The sequence below is a fragment of the Serinus canaria genome, chromosome 2, assembly GCF_022539315.1.
Source record: "Serinus canaria isolate serCan28SL12 chromosome 2, serCan2020, whole genome shotgun sequence".
NCBI classification, from domain to species: domain Eukaryota; kingdom Metazoa; phylum Chordata; class Aves; order Passeriformes; family Fringillidae; genus Serinus; species Serinus canaria.
The window spans coordinates 138,339,058-138,358,615 of record NC_066315.1 but is presented as its reverse complement, the minus strand read 5'-3'; the positions used below and the strand labels follow the sequence as shown (position 1 = coordinate 138,358,615).

The window sequence follows — 19,558 nt, the reverse complement described above, 5'->3', positions numbered from 1 at the left end:
CTGTCCCATCCCATGAGAGCTAGTATCCTGTGATATTCAGACTTCAGTATCATGAGATAGTGAAAACAATATTGCTGTTATTCTAACCCCCAAATTCCAATATAAATTCAAAGCAATTTTTTTATTTTTGGCAGATACTGTGCAGCCACATCACTTTGTGATCATTGTCACCATGCAATATGTGGTTCTGGTGAAAGGCTGGGGCTGCAGAGGCTGGGGGAGATGTTTGGGGGACTCCCTGTTTGGTGGCTGCTTGAGTGTTTGCAAATATGAACTGAGCCTGAAAGCAGATTCTTCAGGAGAAGCACCTGAAAACAAAGAGTGGGCTCCAAACCCCTGGCCATTCTGCTCCTGATCTTGCTGCACATATTTAGTAAAACAGGCTTTCTGTAGTGTTACTCTGGATGTAGCTTTCACTGGAAAAGAGGTTTCTAGCATTATTAAAAAGTTAGAATAAAATGAAAACAAATGACCTTTTATAGCTGTAATTTTAATTTAATTGAATTGAGTCCAGTCAGATTTGGTGGAATAGAAGATGAGAGGTAAAGGTTGTGTCCAGGGCAATGGAAATGCAAATATGACCAATTTTCCCATAAATAACATTGCAATATGCAAATTTAATTGCTTTTAACTATAGCCTCATTGTGCAAATCATCTTTCATTACTGTGCCAAATCAATTTCAATTCAGACTGATGTGTGAGTAATTTAGGCATGACATTTGAATGATTCATGTCCAAGTGACAGTTTTTAAGTGTCTGCTTGAGCAAGGTACAGGGACTTTGTATTTTTAAAGAGTTGATTTAAAGTAAACAAAAACCTGCAATTATTACATAAGTGAGCTACATTTTGTCTTATTGCTTCATTAAGTGTATACATTGCAGTATGCATAAGTGATGGGAGGAAATAATCTAGCTCTACACAGTGACAATTTTGAAATGAGTTTTAAGATAATTTGGATAGTTCCTTGCAAGAGAAATTTAGTTCTGTGGAGCTACAAATGTTGTTTGCTTTCCTTGATTGTGAACCTTTCTGATTTTCCAACATTCTCATTCCCCTGCCTTGTGTAGAGTCGTAGGATAGAAGAGAGAGGGTGGTAAGGATAACCAGGAGTATGGTATAGCTTTCATTAGAGAAAGATCAAACAAACCTGTGTTTGAAAAGGAATTAATAGAAGGGAATATCATGGATGTTGTATAGAAGTGGGAAGAGAAAGGATTAATAACATATTTTGAAGTATGAGAATGGTACCCTAACCCCTCTGAAAACCAGCAGGTTTTAAACCAAGCAGTATTAAAAATACACTCATGGAGTGTGTGACTACATTGCAGAACTTTCTGCTGCAAACTGATTTATAGCTAGAAAAATACAAGGGACTTGAAGGATTGAAAAAAAAGGGTTTGAAAGTTTCATGGAGATTTTTCAGTCATTCCCATCATTCACCCCATCGGTGAGCTCGAGAAGTTCTTAAACATCTGTGTAGGAAGGTGACCTACCTTGAAGTCTTAACACCTCTGAGTGGCCTTTTTTGTGTGCTCTCTTCTAACACATCTCCTGCTGATGGTTACTGATTGTAGCATACTGAGAGGAGGGACATCTATGCAGACGCTGATTAGTGTTAAGGTATGTTCCTTTCTAATTGAGTATCCTCTAAAACCTGAATGCTAAAAGGATGAGGTGAGTAGTGGCTGGGTTTTGAAAACAAAATTAAATACTGAAGGAATTCCTGACCATGAAACTTAGTGCTTTTAATTAGAGCAACATAGAGGTTTAGGGGTGAAAGTTTTCAGCACAGCAGCTAACCCACTCCTACAGAGTTTGCAGAGGTTTGTCACTCCTCGTTTTCAAATTAGGGCCGAGGCTGGAAACTGCAATTTTCACTTCTAGGCTCAGGGTAGAAGAATGTGTCCTGAAAACATTTTCTTTTGATTTCAGAAAGTCATTAGAGATCTGAACACATTCTAATCCTCTTATATTTTCCTCATTAGATTTGGATTACTGCAGCCAAGCAAGGGGTGAAAGCTGGCACGTTCTTCTGGTCTATGTAAGTACCTTCTGTTTTCTGGAGATTTTTAACTAATAATTCAGAATTAATTCAATATAAGTAGTTTTTAAGTTGTTTTCCTTTCTCTAATAATTTGGTAGGTTGGAGACTTTATCTGTAACCCTTTATTTGTGCAATGTTTCTGATAACTAAAGCTGGTGCTGCTGTTTGCTGCTTTAGATTCATGCACTGACTTATAGGAGTTGCCTAAAGAAGTGTGCCTATGTGAAAAACTGCTGTCTTTCATTTCAAAGTGTGGTTTTTTGCTTCCTTAGTATTGCTAGCAATGTTTCTTAGTCCTCTGAGTGTGGAAGACTCTTATTGTCCTCTTATATTAATTGACATCACTAGACTAATTTCCTTAAAGGTCTGATTCATTCATTTTACAATACAGTCTGTCCTTTGAGCAAGATACCAAATTTCCCTTTCCTAAGAGACAGCCTTGAGGATCTCTTTGTTCTCTTGTTCAATGATTTCAGCTTATTTTCCCTTATTCCCACTAAAATGTATATTTACAACCAAAAATGAATGAATTTTTATAATTTTCGAGGAATTCATGTAGATCAGTCTTTCTATTACAGCTTCTGGCAGGATTGCAGGAGCAAAGAAAGTGTTTCAGCTACGAGACTGAAGTAATAAGGGGATTTGACTATTTTTTTTTTCTGAGTCCTTTAGAAATAATATGGTTTACTGTTCTAAATATCATAAAGCACATGGAGGGAATAATAAAACACACCACAAGCTGATAATAGGTTTAGGCTTGCAAAATGAAATCTGACAGAGCTCCACTCTGGTGCTCTACAAACTAAACTATGGCTACATAGTCTACATAAACACGTGGCCAATGCATGCTTGGGGATACAAAATGTTAAAAAGGTGGCTCAGGACAGGTTGTATGAATGGCACTAGTAAAGGAGTGAGGCAGCCAATTTATGTACAATTGAAATATATATGTCTTAAAACTGTATTATTTCATTCGGTACACAGAATATTTTTGGGAGAATTTTCAGGCAGACTTTTTTAGGAAAACAGAATTTTCAAAATATTTTAGTCAGAAATTAGTTAATTGAACTATTGGATTTTCTTTTTTTCATATTGCACAAGTAATAAAAACATAAAAGTTAGACAGTATCCAAAATTATTATTCCTGTTTAAAATTTTGCCTTTTTTACAAATTTAAGAATAAATTCTCATTTTTATGGTTTTTTACAACCCAAAGTTCTCCATGTATTTGGAGACTGAGGACTACTGTTTGTCTAGAAGGCATTAAAAATGAAGGTATTTGCAAATGGCTGCTGCCATTTCTGTTTCTCTTGCCAGAGGTTTCCAAAGAGTGCTGAATTCAGTTCATTGTGGTGGCTGATGGTGGCGTCTGATTCCTGCCTTGGGATTCTGCTATTGAGCTAATGGATTCTGGACTGACTGTGCCATTGTATTAAAATGACTGTGTGGTCACTGACCTGCAGAGCTTTCCTAAGATGAGATATTTGGAACTTTAACAGTTTCTAGGGTTAGTCATTCTCATAGCATGAACTTGGCCTCAGCAGGCAAGTGAGAATGGCAACCACTGTACAAACAATAAAGTGAGATAGGTCTGTCCTGCAGAGTGAGAAGCTGTCAGGGTTTAGGTCCCTGTGCTACTGGCCTGGTGTTTCAGATGGCTCTGTTCTGATTCACACCAGCCTAGCCCTTAACAGTGGCTACTGTTAAGGCAAAGAAATTTTTCCAGTGTCTGGAAACAGGAAAAAGGAGCACTTACCAGAGCAGGGTGGTTTTTTAAACCTTTACTGATGTGAGCAATATAGTGGATTTGACCCATGCCAGCATACAAAAAGGTTCATCTGGGTTAAAGCCACCAGAATGGATCTTTTATTCACTCCTGCTTGAAGAGGGAGATTTACTGCTCTGAGTTCTGACTATATTTGAGAACTTTTATTTATCTTTCTTTTGGAGTATGCAAACATTCAGGAGGTCTGATGTGATTCTGTTTGCAAATTAAGAATGAGTATTAAGCAACAAAGAAGATACAACATGCTAAAAGCAAATTATGCTAGTATGATACATTATATTAATATTTAATTCAATTCATAGCAAGCATTTTGTTGATGCTTTTTATATTCTATGATTACAAGATATATCTTTGTATTTTGTGGTCCAGTGTCATCCCCCATGAGCGGAGAATATTAACAATACTTCAGTGGTTAACCCTTCCAGACAATGAAAGGTAATTCACTTGTTATCTGCTGTTGGATAACTGCCAGTTTGTCTTTTCTTTATAAGTAGCTGGAAGAGCAAGCAAAAATTTAATTCTGAAATTTATGGTTGTCTGTTACAAGCCATCACTGTTTTAAGGATTTGTTTGGCTTTTGTGTTTAGTGTGAGTTCTTTGTGATTTGGGGGTTTTTTGTAGGTTTGGGTTTTTTCATATCAGCTTTTAACCATCAGCAGTTTGATTCTTCCAAATAAATGTATGATAAGAATTTATTTCTTATCAAGAAGCATGTAATTACATGGATTAACTTGCATTGTTCTTATCCTCCTGAGCCTAATATTAACAACCTTACAGGCAATGGCAGTTGTAGAACTGGACACTGAGCTCTAGGAAAATGTTAAGATTTTGATTATGAGTGGGTTTTACTACACAAGTTCCCACATGCTGCTGCAAGGCTTAGGCAAGCTGCTGTTGGGATTTCTCCTACAAGATTTAGAATGAGCATGTGTCCTCAGATGGTAACCCATGTGCCTCCTTGCATGTATTCTTGGGTTTAATAGATCTGCAAAACAGCTAATCATGCCATGGAAACAGAGAACTTCTAAATAATTGTAGGATTTTATGACTGAGAAACAGTTCTTTTTCCTTAGAGCCAAGTCTCATTAAAAGCTGACTTGGTTTGACTTGACCTGGCTAGCCTGTGTTTTTGTGGTGTTGTCAAAGGAAAGCTAACCTGAACAAGACCTTTCTTTCTTTCAGGCCTTATGTTTATGCCTTCTACTCTGAGCAACCAGATGCTGCTGGCCACAGATATGGTCCTTTCAACTCAGAGGTTGGCACAGTTTTTTTTTTTATACAGAAAAAGCAGGTGTCTCTAATATTTTTTTTTCTCTCCAAAATATTGATGCTGCTCAGGAGTAATATTTTTAGCAAGTTTTTTTTCACCTGTTTCTGCAGTATGCTTCCCCTCTGCCAGAGAAAAAAGTTGTCTTCTAAGGGATTTATCATGTAAAATTCACTTCTGGGAGAAGGAACTGCCTGTGCCTTTCAGGAAGATATTTCTTGGTGTGATACTATAATGCAAATGGAAAGATTTATTTGGTGAAGACAGGAGTGTATTTGTGTGCAACAACATAATTTAACTTTCCTCTAACAGTTTATCCTTCTGAAAAGTAATTAAAATATAATACAGATAATATTGAGATAAAATGTGAAAAAAAAGCTTTCTTTAAAGCTGACAGCCAGAAGTAGCCAAAGTAATAATTCCAGTCTGTCAGGAAATGTAAAAAGCTGCTAGTTCCAGTTTCATATAGGCCCCACAGGGGTTCAGAAAGCTTTTCCAATAATGTTCCCTCAGGACCATACTGTTGAGTTTGGAAAAACTTTTAAAGCACCATAAGGCATTTTAATGAAAAATTATGTCCAACATGCTGCAGTACTTTAACCTCTTGTTTGATTTTGTGTAGCTGACTGGGACTGATGGGTTTTGTTTCCCCTAACAACACTGTCCAGGTGACAAGAACTTAGGGATAATGCACTTGTCTGGAATATGTGGGGAGGGAAATTAAATGCTCTACCCAAATATCCTGCTTTGAGTGGCTGGGATCTGGCATTTCCAGTGATGTCTGACATCTTGCAAAGGTCCCCTAGTTTCAGTGCGAATGCATGCCTGCAGATTCCCATCATAAGACTAAAGGAGTTTATATATAAGATTTTCAAAGGGTAAACATATGTGTGCAATTTTCAAAAAGCGGGGAGTGTAGCAGATGCCTGCTCCCTGGAAGGCAATGCCAATCTCCTTGAGCAGCCAGGTACCCAGCAGTAGTTTCTTATTTGTTTGGTGTACATCTGTTGGCTGTTCTTGGCAGTAGAAGAGAGCAAAGAGAAGCAGCATTCATATTTTGTAGTATAGTTGAGTTATTTGGGCTGTTTAAGAAGTTTGCAGAGGTTATGAAGTTACTGTGAGTAGCAGCCCTGCTGGAGCAGTTTGAGCCATGGTCCTAAAGCAGTGGGTGTGAGGAATGATTCCAAATCAGCACTGAAGCACCATTTGGATAGATAGAAGCAGTCCTTTTTCTGGGTAAGCAGGGGTTAAGATCTGCCAACACTTGCTAAATTGACAGACATGGATATGTGTCCATGTTGTCATTTGGCTCAAGAGTTGTGTTTGATTCAGTCAGGCAAGGTACTGGCAATGAGAGCTCTCTGATTTAATGATGTAGTTCTTAATAATGCTTTATAGTTCCTCATAGGGAAATGTTACAATTACTATATGTGCCTTATGATTGAAAACTTTAATTTTATTTATCTGGATACAGCCACTTCCTTCTGAACAGAATGATGGAGCTTTTTCCATGGACTTAAAAGGGGAATATTAAGATGATGGCATTGTAAATGTTCTTTCAATTGTGGTGTTTAACAAATCTGCTTAGCATCCAATGTGGCAATCTAGTTTCAGGTTAATTATGAGTCTAAAAGGTGAAGTGTAGCAAAGTGTTCATAATAGGAAAAGTCATTATAAAAGCAAAAACTGCCAAATGCTCTTCCTGTAGGGGGGCTCTTGTGGATCGTTATCTGAAGGTTGATCTCTAATTGCAAGGAAAAGCTTCGGCTCTTGATAAGTGTGAATTAATAGCTTATGAGAGTTTTGAAAATAGATAGTTTCATGTCATTTGTATTAAACACAAGACCATGAAATTGATTTTTAGCAAATTGAGAACAGATGAGTTAGCAGAAGAGCATGTATGGGTTTGCAGTTCAAACAGTGGACCAAACTTTGTGAATGGAAACTTGAGTAAATGAATACAGCTGTGTAAGTACACAGATGCTGAGCTTTGCTAGGGGCCTGGTTTTGGGATAGAAGAGCTAGAGGAAGCATTTTATATTGTTTCTCTTTAACACTGGTTTCAGTATTTAGAAGCTGTGAAATTTACATCATCTGGAAGAAAGTCCTCAAAAGGATCCCCTCTAGCTAATTCCTTGATACCAAGAGCATGACTTCCCTGTGAAATAATTTTTTTCTTGTATACAGCTGGCAGCAGTTAGACATTTGAAGTATTACTGACCACTTTTTCTTCATGCAAAGGCAAATCAACCAAACAATAAAGTTTGAAAGCAAGCTTGTAACAACTCTGTGTTATATTTACAATGGGCTTCTTATTTCTTCTTTTGAAGAGTGAATATTTCATGCTATTTTTCTTTCTGCAGTTAGTTGTTTGAGGAATAGTTATTTACCTTGAAACCCTCCAAATTTTTATTAGAATGAAGGGAATTTTTATTTGAGTTTATTATACTAAATAATGTTCCAAATTTATGTTAAATAAGTTTAAATCTTAGAGGTTTAATGGCATCCAGATGGCTCTTAGATCTTCCCAGCACATGCACAGCAGCCTATGTGAAGAGTGTCTTAAAGCAAGAAGCAAAGGGACTTAGATACACTTAAGATTTATTGGTGAATTGCCAGTGTTTTTTATAGAAATGGAATTGATATTATAACTAGTCTCCACAAGTGTAACTTTGCATATCCACTAACACGAATTTCAGTGTAAATGGGTTGAATGGGTTGGTTGTCTAGGTTTTGGGGTTTGGTGGGTTATTTTTTGTTTTGTTTGGGTTTTTTTGCTTTGGGGTGGGAGTGTTTTATGTTTTTTTTTTTTAAAAAACATTTTAGGGGGTATTTCAGTGGGTTCTATTATGTTGCCAGGAGCAGTGGGAGTTATAAAATAATATGCTTGCTTTTGATTTACTTCTGCCTTTTTTTTTTCCCTCTGTGCTTCTGCAGCTGAACTCTGGTAGGTTGGTCCATCCAGGTCAAGAAGCAAAGCTTTGGCTGGCTGGTTACCCTTGTGATGTTACAGTTTCCTTCTGTAAGCGGGGAGGGATTCAGTCCCTCCTCCATAACTCTGTTCTGACTCTTCTCAAGCAAGACTAAGAATTGGCTGGTTAATAAGAACTTGGCTTTTTTTTTCCTAGCTAACTTTTTTTTTTTTTTTTCATAAAATATTCTAGAAATATACTACCATAAGAGCTCTGAAATACATCAAAATCTGGCAGTGCTAAGCCATTTCTGCTGCTCTTCTAACATGCTGTCTTGAGACAGTCACCTCAGTGTTCAGACCGCGGTCTCCCGCGCTCGCGTGTTTCTGGCATTGTGGAGCTCTGTCTGAGCCAATTCAGAGACAGTGAAATGAGAGTCCTTCCTTTCCCTGCTGCTCCTCTCATCAGGACTGCACAAAGCTTGAAGCGTTTTAGAAACAGAAAACTCTGGTGCTGCTTTATTAAAATGCCTTTCTGGAGAAAGACAAATGAGACTGGACTAGAATCTCCTTTCCAGCTGCTTGCGTTGGAAGCACTGAAACAGCATGGCAGATGGTAACATCTCCTTCTTCTCCCTCCCTGTTTATGGAGCTCTGTAACTCAACAACTGGGAGAAGCTGCCTAAGTACATAGAACTTAAATAGCATCATAAATCTCCAACTCTCCCCCAGCCCACTCAACGTGCTCCATTGCAGATTGTGGTTTATCTCCTGGTAGGTGTCACCTCTCAGCTCTTCTCACACCATCTCGAGTAGTGCCAAGAGCCTGCAAATTGTGTGACAGTCAGCAAGGGTGGGACAGTTTAAAATTACAAGCAAGTTGGTTAATGGGATAGTAGTTTATTCTAGCGAGATCTTAGAGGTTTTTTCCTTCTGTGTTTTTTATTTTTCCTTCCATAAGTCTATCCTAGGTAATTGTGCATTTAGGAACAATACCATTACCCAATGAGATGCCACTCTGAAACTGCTAGAAAATTAAATTCTCAAAATGCCCATAAAGCTGGTAAGAAGGCAGGTAGCAGCACAGATTTCTCATGCACTGCCATTAATGTGCCCCACCCAGCTAATGTGAAGCTCCATGCTAACTGAGTCTCACCAGCATAGCTCTGATCTGCAGACCCCAAATAGTGGCAAATGGGTTTCTGGTGATTTCAGTGAGGTGCAGGGTGTGGTACACAGTAGTGGTCCCTGCTAGTGCTATGGGTGAGGGTACTTGATTTCACTAATTCTGCCAGAATGTTGGTGTGGGAAACCTTGCAGAAGTCATTGAGACTGGACAGCCTCTAATACTCACACCTGAACTGTTGTTCAAGTGAAATGTTGCATTTCCACCAGTACTCTACCCTGGACACTCATTAAGTTGTGTGCAGTGAATTTTGCTGTAATTGAAATTAACTTAAATTTCAGTAATATTAATGGATTAATATTTGATAACTAATACCCCCTATATAACGATGTCTTTTCAAACATAGAAGCCCCATCTATCTTTAGAAACAGCAATTTAATTTGCTTTTATGCTGTCTGCTCTTGTAACTGCTGTTCTGCTTTCAGTACAATTTGGTGAATTCCTCCTTAAAAAGGGGTAGATCCTAAATTGTCCAAAAGCCTAAATATTTGATAAGGCCATAGCATTCATGCTTCAGGATTATCTGGCACAGGTAGCTTTACTATCTGATGCGAGTTGAGACAGGCTTTTTTTCTGAGTCCAGACATCTCTCCCTGCCAGTACAGGAGAGTAGTTATGGCTCCCCTCTTACTCCGCCTAAGAGACCTAAGAGAAAGCTTCCTCCTAAGAGGAGACAGGAAAGACCAGTTGCAGCTCCAAAGAAAAGAAGAAAAGTACATAGAGTGGATCAATATGCTACGGAAACTCGTCGGAAGAAAGTAAGTTCCAAAAATTTATGATGGAAGTGCCACTTTTTAGGCACTAAGCTGTCTTTATTTTTTTTCAATTTGGGAGTTCACTCCATGCTTCAGGTTGGGATTTTGCAGCCAAAACTTTTATAAATTTACTGAACGACCCAAAGGAGAGCAGCCAAACCAGACCAAGCCTTCTGGGAGCTGTGTTTTTCTTGTTTCAGACTGTTTGCTTTAGGGAAAGTTATCTTTATAATCTCTTTATTTTTTAAAACCCAGCCATCAGCTGGAGGAAAAATATGGGAAGACACTAGCACTGCTGCTAAACCTTCTGAACTATTACAAGTTCTGCAATATGTTGTAGCCTCCATAACTCCCATCTCATGGGAGCATGGTGATTATTTGAGGTTTTGTATCTAGTCATGTTTCCACAACATCATGATTGTGGAAATATCCTGAAAATGTGACTAATAAAATCTAAAAGGAAAAGAACATTTGTTTTAAAAACACACATTTTAAAGTCATTTTGTGACTTTGGAGGGTAAGGAATTTTTCTTGCAGGATTTCTGAATGGTGTATTTACAAGAGGTGGTGTGTAAGTCTGTTTTCACAAGGAAAACATCTAATAGAAATTACTTTATTAAGAAAAAGTGCAAGTGGATGAAAAGAGTATTCCTTAGTGTACTGTCTTTATCCACCTGGCACTAACAATCTACATATTTCTTCTTTACACTCCACAATATCCTACAAGAGGCTATAAACATTCTTCTCAAGAGATTTTTTGTGGGAATGTTTTTTGACTTCTTGCACAATTCAACTTTAAAGAGTTATTTTGAGACACATTATTCAAGTGTAAAAACATGGCAGGCAGGGGAATGCAAAAAAAAAATCACATATAGAGCCCCAGGAATTTTCCAGAGAACTTTTAACATTTTAAGATTAATTTGAGAGGAGAACTAATAACTACTATGGATTTGTCATTCCAAGTGATACCCTTCCGACATGAAATAGAGTAGGAATAATATTCGCAGTGATGTGAACATTTGTTGCTCTTTTTTTGCCTTTCTTTCTCTGAATGAAAAGGTCATCCAAACTTATCCCTAAAGAACTTTTTCTTATAAGTCAGCTGTGTAAATTTGACACCATTATTTCAGAAAAAAACTCCCTACTGTTATCTAATAGTTGCCATCATATCTGCAATTTAATATTTTGATGCTGTTTGACAGCAATGAAATGCTGTACAGGATGGATCTACCAATTATTTAAAAAAATTAAAAGCAAGATTCTTTCTTTCTTCCTTCCTTCTAGTCAGACTTCCTCTCTGGGAAAACTTGTGAGAGAATCCAGCTGGTTTATTTTTGTTTCAGGTACCACACCCAGCACTTTCACAATGCTACAAAACTCATTGTTGTAGCATCATCCTAGAAATCCATGTATCTTGAAAGATAAAATGGTTCTGTACAGTCTTCCAAAGTCTTGATAATAGGTGAAGAAGTGTTTATGCAACAGCTTTATTTGTTTGCCAGTAAATCTTTGAAAGTTACATCTGGGAGGAGCTGTAAGAGGAGATCAGATTGCTGAAGAGGGTAGCTAAACAGAACTATCACTTGAAATCCTTGAATTATTGTTGCTGTTTATCATCATTATTATTTTTTAAAAGAAGACTCAAGTTTGCTGAAAAAAGAAAATATTTCTAGGAAATCTGTCTGGATTTCCAGCTTCCTTGAATTCGTTTTGGATTCTGAGTAAAATTGTATTTCCTTATATGATCGACACAATATAAATAGACTTTCATAAAAATGGAATTTCCATTTGTAGAAGAAGCTCCCTGTATTGGAGAATGAAAGAATGGTGAAACAGAGAATTTTCTTTTTTTCTGAACTTGAAGGTTTCAAAGTTTTAACTTAAATGACTACTTAGGCTTTCCTCAATTAAAATATTCAAAAATTTCACCCTTTTTCTGAACCACTTCCATATGTTGCAGAAATTGTTCCTCCTGTTCCCCACTGTGATTCCTTCCCCTGTAAGTCCCTTCCCTGTATTTATAGTGCCACATGGGAGTTGACATTTCCTCTCTCATAACCTAGTAGACTCATTTAACATCTCTGCCTTAATGTCTCAGGCAGAGGGAGAATTTCTGAACCATCTCTTTCTGGGTCACACCAACATGGTGTTTATTTTGGAAAATTCTGCTGAAATCTGTTATTTTTCTCATCCAGAATTTATCATTGTCTTTGTCATTGGAAGGATTTTTTTATTGTGGCTACTTGAACCAGCCAAATCAAACAGACAAGTGAGGAAGAAGTTGGCATATAGTGACAATAAATGTTTTTTTCTCAAAACGAGTCTTCTGCCTAAAATCTTACTTTTCCTCTCTCTGTGCCATCTAGTAAAAAATGTTTCATTTTCTTAAGGCTGAAATTGTACTCCTGTGTCTTGCTTTTTTCAGTTTTTTGGTGGGTTTTGGATTTTTTTTGTTTGTTTGTTTGTTTTGTTTCATTTTTGTTTTGTTTCTTAATAAAAAAGAAACTTCAATGAAGAAATCACAGTACAGTATCTATGTCCTCTGGGGCCTGCTGACAATTTTGCCATAACTATCATTTGAGCTGTTGGAAACTCTTGGCTTTGAAGCTGAAGAACACTCACTCTGAGCCCCATGTGCTACTCAAGTGACATGTATCTTGTCATCCTGGTGTCAGATGTCCTTTGAAGTGAACTTCATTAAGTGCCTTGGCATATGAATCCCAAGTCTTAAGTTTCATTTTGTGCCCATTTTTTGTCTAAACCGTTCACATGAGATGCTGTTTTCTTTTAAAAGCACTGCTTTCTATCTATAAGAAATGAACTGAACCCCAAACATGTGTTTTTCTCCTATGTACATATTGTTTTACCAACTGTCCACATGTTCATGGGAGGCCTAGGATCAACCATAAAGACCTTTTGCTGTCTTGTCAGCATGTCAGCAAGGCTTTCTCACAATGAAATCAAGGTGTGGGTATACAAAAGGAAATGGTGCAATAATTGTAGGAGTAACAGCTCAGCCAAGGCTTTGCCTCTTGACCTGGATGATTTTCCCATCAGAGTTTTGCCAAAGGACCCCCATTTGTAGAAGTAGAAACATTGCAATGACAGAATTAACTTTTTTTCCTTCTGAATATTTATGCAGATGATGGTGAATCCCCTGAGAGAGATTGATAAGACAGTAGGACAACTAATGGATGGACTGAAACAATTGAAACTACATCGATGTGTCAATGTTATATTTGTTGGTGATCATGGTAAATTTTAAACCATAATGTTTATGAGAATATAAATGCTTATCAATGTAGCTGCAAATATAATTGGTAACCTAAATCAAAGTTCCATTTAAGGTATTTTTGTGCTGATGTTTTTTTCTGGTAGTTTAACTCTCCCCAAAAAAGCCAGTTGGTGTGGACTGGCCACTCGGCTCAGTGTCGGTTGTCATCAGGGACACTTCTCTTTCATAACAGTGATCTGGGTATTTACTTCTTTACTCAGAGCTTTTCAAATCTTGGTGTTTCTGATATCTCATCCAAGTGTGGCTCTTCATGCATGTATTGGAGGGCTATAATTTGCCTAGAGTAATCTTCTTGTCAGTTTTTATGGAATGAAAAATTTAATAGCCTTGTTCTCCTGTACATGAGAAGAAAAGGACTTTAGATTTAGGCATTTCCATGGCAATTAGTAGGTCAAAATATCCTATTAGAAGAAAGACTGGAATATCTTTCTTATATCTCTGGAATATAAGACTGTGCTTAGATGGAAAAGTAATCAAAATAATGGAGGAAGGAGGTAAAAAGATATTTCATGGTCAGATGTCATCACCTAAAAGCACAGATATCATTTGGTATCATGTTATTCCTTCAAACATTAATATAAAGTTTGCTTAACTTTTTTAGCAATGCCACCAAAGGTGAAGACCTTCTTTTTAGGTCTTTATTCCTGACAGTTTCACATGAACTGCTACATCAACAATAAAATGGCATATGCCTCGTTTCTGGAATGTGGGTAGAGGAGAGAAAGGGTCAGGAAGGATTTCCAGGGGTGGCAGTTCTGTGCTGAGAACCTCCTGTGGCTGGCCGTACATTCCTCCCCACCACAAATATCTGCAAGAGAAAATTGTTTATCCCTGGCTGCCTTAGGACAGACCACCAACAGACAATACCTTTTGTGTGCTATTCCTCTTAAAATCATTTGTTTAAAAAGAAATGATCCCCAAAGTAGTACATTAAACTAGAAACAGACTTTGATTTTTCCATGAGTCTAATTTGGAGTTTGTCAGTGCACACATGTTGTATGTGATGACTGTTCCTACAATGCCTAGACTGGTATTTCTCTTGCATAGGCACTCCTAGTTTGAGTCCCACTAGTGTATTATGTCAGAATTAGATGGCTGTAAAGAACAAGTTCTGTCATCCAAAAGGAATTGGGTTGTTGTTTGGGGTGTCCTTTTTTTGCAGTTCTGGAAAATGTGTTTATTTTCAGGGTGGATTAATTTTGCATTTCCTTTCTGCAGGGATGGAAGACACAACTTGTGAAAGAACTGAATTTTTAAGCAACTATCTGACTAATGTGGATGATATCATTTTGCTGCCTGGATCTTTAGGGCGAATTCGCCCTAGGTCTAGCAATAACCTAAAGTGTAAGTTAATTTAATTGTACCTTTTGTATCCTGAGAACTAGACTCTATTCCTTCCTTGAAATGATGCTGTCCACAGAGTGTAAATTTGCAAGGTGTTGGCAGGAATTTCAGAGGGAATCCCACTGAAGACAACTGCTTGCTCCCTTTCCAGTTTGTACTTCACAGACCCCAGAGTGGTAGAACTGTTCAGGGGAGTGCTTAAAAGTTCTGGGTTAAAAACCACTCTTTTATATGATGGAGGAATGGGAGCTCCAGCCAGTTTCACCTGCCAGTTTGTGTCACTGTGAGTTTATTCATGCACTTTTCTCCTCTGTCAACTAAAACTGTGTTTGGGCGATCTCAGCACTGCACAGCTTGGATGTTAAAAAAAAAGCATCTGGTACACTTTATGAGCTAATAGGAAACAAGTGACTTGTTAATTTTGAATTCAGTAGTTTTATCCTACTTTTGGCATAGATGAGAAGTCCTGTGGGTTTCTAAACAACAACAGACTGGAGATGTTGAAGGATATAAGGAAGATTAGCACATGCATCCAGGGCAAATGTTGTCAGTAAAACTACTTTTTATTTTGAACCATGCTTTTAGAAGTTTACCCTGACTTAGTGTTTAACTGATCTTTGACAATAGGTCTCAGAGCTCAGGCAGGAGTCCTCTGGTGAAACTAACTCTGTAATTTCAAGCATTTCAGACAAGCTGCCCTCCTTTTGCCTCCAGGGCAGCAGTACCAGGACAGGCTTTGTGCCAGCACCCTGACTGCTCTGGTTCAGCATGCAAGGGCAAACCTGGCTTTGCCAGCAGTTTAAGCTACCATGCAAACTGTGTAACTCATAAATAACCCATAAGTATCTGTGTTTTTTGCACCATATGTTTCCAAGAGTGACAGCTTTTGATAGAGGGGAAGATCTGACATCTGGGATAGCCAAGTGTTCCCTCACAATACTTCAAATATGCTCTGGGTGAGGACAAATTTCATAGAAAGATCCATCTTTGAAGATTAAATGCTTCCAGAATAATAGCAAAAATCTTAAGAATGTGGTAAAACATCCGTAATACTGATTTGTGTATACATTTTTTTAACTACAATTTTTTTTTTGCCTGGTAAAAAAAGTTTATAGCAAGATAAATGCATAGACAAATCAGTATTTGGGTATTTATGCTCAAGGAATATATGATGAGTGTGTAAAGATTTGTTGAAAATATTGCATATGTTATTCAAATTTTGTAGACTAGCATGAGACTGAATTCCTACACTGCACATTCTACTGAAAACAAATTTCAGTCCTGAGAAGTCTTTTTTTTTCTTTTTTAAAGATCTTTCAATCCTTGTCTTTGCAAATTGTTGAGAAAATTAAGTTTTCCTTAGAGATTGAGTGGCAATATGTTTCAAAAAGATCAGCTTGTATGTGTGACCTCTGAGTCATACCACTGGTTTTCCCACAATAACGTTTTCCTCTTTTGGCCTCTGTGTGCAGCTTCCTAGTTTGAATATTTGCAAGTGCTTATAAATCAGCAGTTTGAATGTAGAACAAAGAAGCATGTTTCCTACCTTTAGAACTGGGGTTTACCTCCTTAAATGGCAAGTTATCAAATTGTTTATTCTTTATTGTTCCAGAATACTGTCTCAAGACTGCAAATACACCTTTGCAATGCAAAAGCCTGCAGCCTGTATTTTGAAGTGCAACAGAGCCCATTTCAAGCTCAGCCAGATCATGCCTTAAGCAACCAAAACAATAGTGTTTGAACAAGAGATTTTCACTTCCTAAAATGTTCTTTTAGTCTCTTTTTTTTTCTCATAACTGAAAAATGTTTCCCCCACCACCCAGAAGAGCACAGTTAGTATGGACTGTTTCTGGGTTTGGGCTTTGTACATCTTGCATGTCCCTTTAATAGCTCAAAAACAAATCCAGAATATTTTATTGTTTCTTTTCACTTACTCAGCAGTAGCCTGTGAAACTGGTCAAATGTTAAAAGTGACCAAAAAATGCTACATGTTTATCTTACTCCTAATAGAGTGCATTGTTGCATTCAAGTATGCTTTCAAAATTTTTTGAAGGAAAGTCATTGTGTTTGGGGATAATTTTTTATTTTAAAGTAAATTAAAACAGACAAAAGTTTTGAAAGTATGTGTTTGCAGAAAACAAAAGAAGTATTATCAAAGGCCCAGATTATAAAACTGTGAGAACACTACCTAAGCAATGACATGTCAGCAAGTTATCACACAGCATATGCAAGACAGCCAGGGGATCGGGCCCATTCAGCACGCGTTTAGGAAAGTCAGGTCCTGCTTGACCAACATGGTCTCCTGTGGCAAGGTGACCTGCTTCTGTGGATAATGTTTACCTGGACTTTTGTAGAGTCTTTGATATTGTCTCCTACATCATTCTTTTGGAAAAACTGTGGCTTGGACAGGTGCACCCTTCAGTGGGTAAAAAAACTCCCTAGATGGCTGGGCCCAGTGTTCCCAAGGGCTCAGTATCAGGGCCAGTTGTGCTTAATATCTTTGTTGATGATCTGAATGAGAGGATCAAGGACACCCCTGAATCTGTTTGCAGACAACACCAAGCTGGGCATGAGTGTTGATCTGCTGGAGGGTAGGAGAGCTCTGCAGAGGGATCTGGACAGGCTGGATCAGTGGCCCAAGGCCAGTGGTGTGAGGTTCAAACAGGCCAAGTGCTGGGTCCTGCACTTGGGTCACAACAACCCCATGCAGTCCTACAGGCTGGGGAACAGTGGCTGGAAAGCTGCCCTTGGGAAAGGACCTGGGGGTGCTGGTCAGCAGTGACTGAACATGAGCCACTGTGTGCCCAGATGGCCAAGAAGGCCAATGGCATCCTGGCCTGGGTCAGAAACCAGCAGGACCAGGGCAGGGATTGTCCTGGTCCTGTAATTGTCTGTATTTGGCACTGGTGAGGCCGCACCTCAAATCTTGGGTTCATGTTTGGGCTGCTCGCTCAAAAAAGGACATTGAGGGGGTGAGGTTTGTCCAGAGAGGGGCAATGGAGCTGGGGAAGGGTCTGGAGCACAAGTCTGAGAGGAACAGCTGAGGGAGTTGGGGGTGTTTGTCTCCTCAAGAAAGAGAGGCTCCAGGGAGACCCTGTCACTCTCTACAGCTCCCTGAAAGGAGACTGTAACCAGGTCAGTCTCTTCCCCCAGGTAACAAAAGACAGGACAAGAGGAAAAGTCATCAAGTTGCAGCAGGGGAGGTTCTGATTGGATATTATGAAAAATTTCTTTATGAAAATGGTGGTCAAGCACTTGAATAAGCCACCCAGGGAAGTGGTGGAGTCACCATCCCTGGAAATGTTTGGAAATGGGGCACTTGTGAACATGGTTTAGTGATAGACTTGGCAGTGATGAATTAAGGGTTGGACTTGATCTTAAAGATCTTTTCCAACCCAAATCATTCTGTGATTCTATGATAAATACAAAGCACTTTTAGTAAAGGTCAGGGAAGTATTAGGAAGTATGCTTATGTAACCTTGTGTTTTCTTTCAGAAATTTTTGATCTTTTTTTTTTTTTTTTTTTACCTTTGTTTACAGATGATCCTAAAATGATTGTTGCCAACCTTACAGTAAGTATTTAGGACTGGGAGGTCTCTTTCTATACTTCACTGTTCACTTCTTGATTTGTGGTATTATTCAGTTTTCTTTTCTCACTCTTATAAAGAATGTTAAATGCTGCCCTTCATGAGTACAGATTAATGTTAGTCATGTTTTCCACTGTTCGCTGCTCTAGTAGCTTTTATAACCTTTTTGGGCAGTACAGAGACAGAATCTCCTGGACTGTCTTTGCTGCCTGAATTGAGTCTATTTATTCATTGCTTCAGAATTGGAAAGTAATCTTTTAGGGTAAACATTTTACTAGCATTTTGAAGATGCTGAAAAAGTGCTTTTGATAGCCTTCAATTCTAACCTTGCCATTAATGGAAGAAAAATGTTAAAAATTAAAAAAACAAAACAAAAAAATCCCCCAGGTTTTGTAACCAGATGGCTTTAAATATATCTGCAGATGAGGTGTGTTTTTGAGCTTTCAGGTTTTTGTTGGAACTTAAACTTTGGTCCAGTCCTAATAAAATTATTCATCTGTGAATTAAGTACGTGTAATATTTTGTTTGATAGTTTCATAAAGACTGTCACGAGAATGAAACTTTCCAAATATATATTTGAATGGCTCCCTGGGCCTTGACTGCATGGAAATACTGCACAGAAATGACTGCTGGACTAAATACTTTAGGTGTATACTTTGTTTTCCAGACATCATCAGTGATGAACTTTACAGCTTGATTTCTGTAGTCAAAGCTTTGGTGTGCATCTTAAGCTAACTGACAGCGTGCTATTTGTAACCATTTATTTTTCAGTGTAGAAAGCCTGACCAGCACTTCAAGCCTTACCTGAAACAGCACCTGCCTAAACGCTTGCACTATGCTAACAACCGAAGAATTGAGGATGTCCATTTACTGGTGGACCGCAAATGGCACGTGGCGAGGTAAACCCTTGTGTTTGCTTCCATCCTGAGTTCCAGTCTTTTCTTCTGACGAAATGGGATGCTTAGGATTGCCCTGTCTGATAACATCCTCCTCCTCTACCCTGTGAGAAAGAAGAGTTTTGAGAACACAAAATATTTTTAAGTGTGGGAAAAGCAGTTGATAGATAAAAAGTAAATACCCAGACTAATTTGCTCAAGCAGCTTGGTGGCTTTGCCTGATTAGCTCAAATGTAGAAGCTGATAAATTTTTCTAATGAGGTGCAAGCTTAGTCCAACGGGGGAGCAGGAAATATGGGAGAAAGGGACAGGCTTATGTGGTGAGGGGATGTTAGGGAACAAGAGTTTGAGTGGGTGCAGTAGGTGAATGGAAAGAAAATTGAGATATTGGCAGAGTGGGTAAATGTCTGAGAACATGTGGAAGGATGTCACAGGGTGGCCATCAAAGTGCTGTGCTGACCATGTATTGCATTTCAAAACAAATCC

At 38.3% G+C, this 19,558-nt stretch overlaps 1 protein-coding gene across 7 annotated transcripts in view; it reads left to right on the top strand.

Moving 5' to 3' along the window:
* The window catches only part of ENPP2 (ectonucleotide pyrophosphatase/phosphodiesterase 2), a 56,260-nt gene that overhangs the window by 20,730 nt on the left and 15,972 nt on the right, over nucleotides 1-19,558 (top strand). For 4 of the 7 annotated variants that reach the window (XM_050970642.1, XM_018913336.3, XM_018913322.3 and 1 more), the window contains exons 9-16: nucleotides 1,987-2,042; nucleotides 4,201-4,266; nucleotides 5,014-5,086; nucleotides 9,801-9,953; nucleotides 13,093-13,204; nucleotides 14,464-14,589; nucleotides 18,130-18,161; nucleotides 18,948-19,075. In XM_050970642.1, the coding sequence (XP_050826599.1) occupies nucleotides 1,987-2,042; nucleotides 4,201-4,266; nucleotides 5,014-5,086; nucleotides 9,801-9,953; nucleotides 13,093-13,204; nucleotides 14,464-14,589; nucleotides 18,130-18,161; nucleotides 18,948-19,075 (746 nt within the window). The remainder of the gene's footprint in view (nucleotides 1-1,986; nucleotides 2,043-4,200; nucleotides 4,267-5,013; nucleotides 5,087-9,800; nucleotides 9,954-13,092; nucleotides 13,205-14,463; nucleotides 14,590-18,129; nucleotides 18,162-18,947; nucleotides 19,076-19,558) is intronic. The other 3 variants (XM_050970645.1, XM_050970644.1, XM_009087797.4) reach the window with 1 other exon arrangement.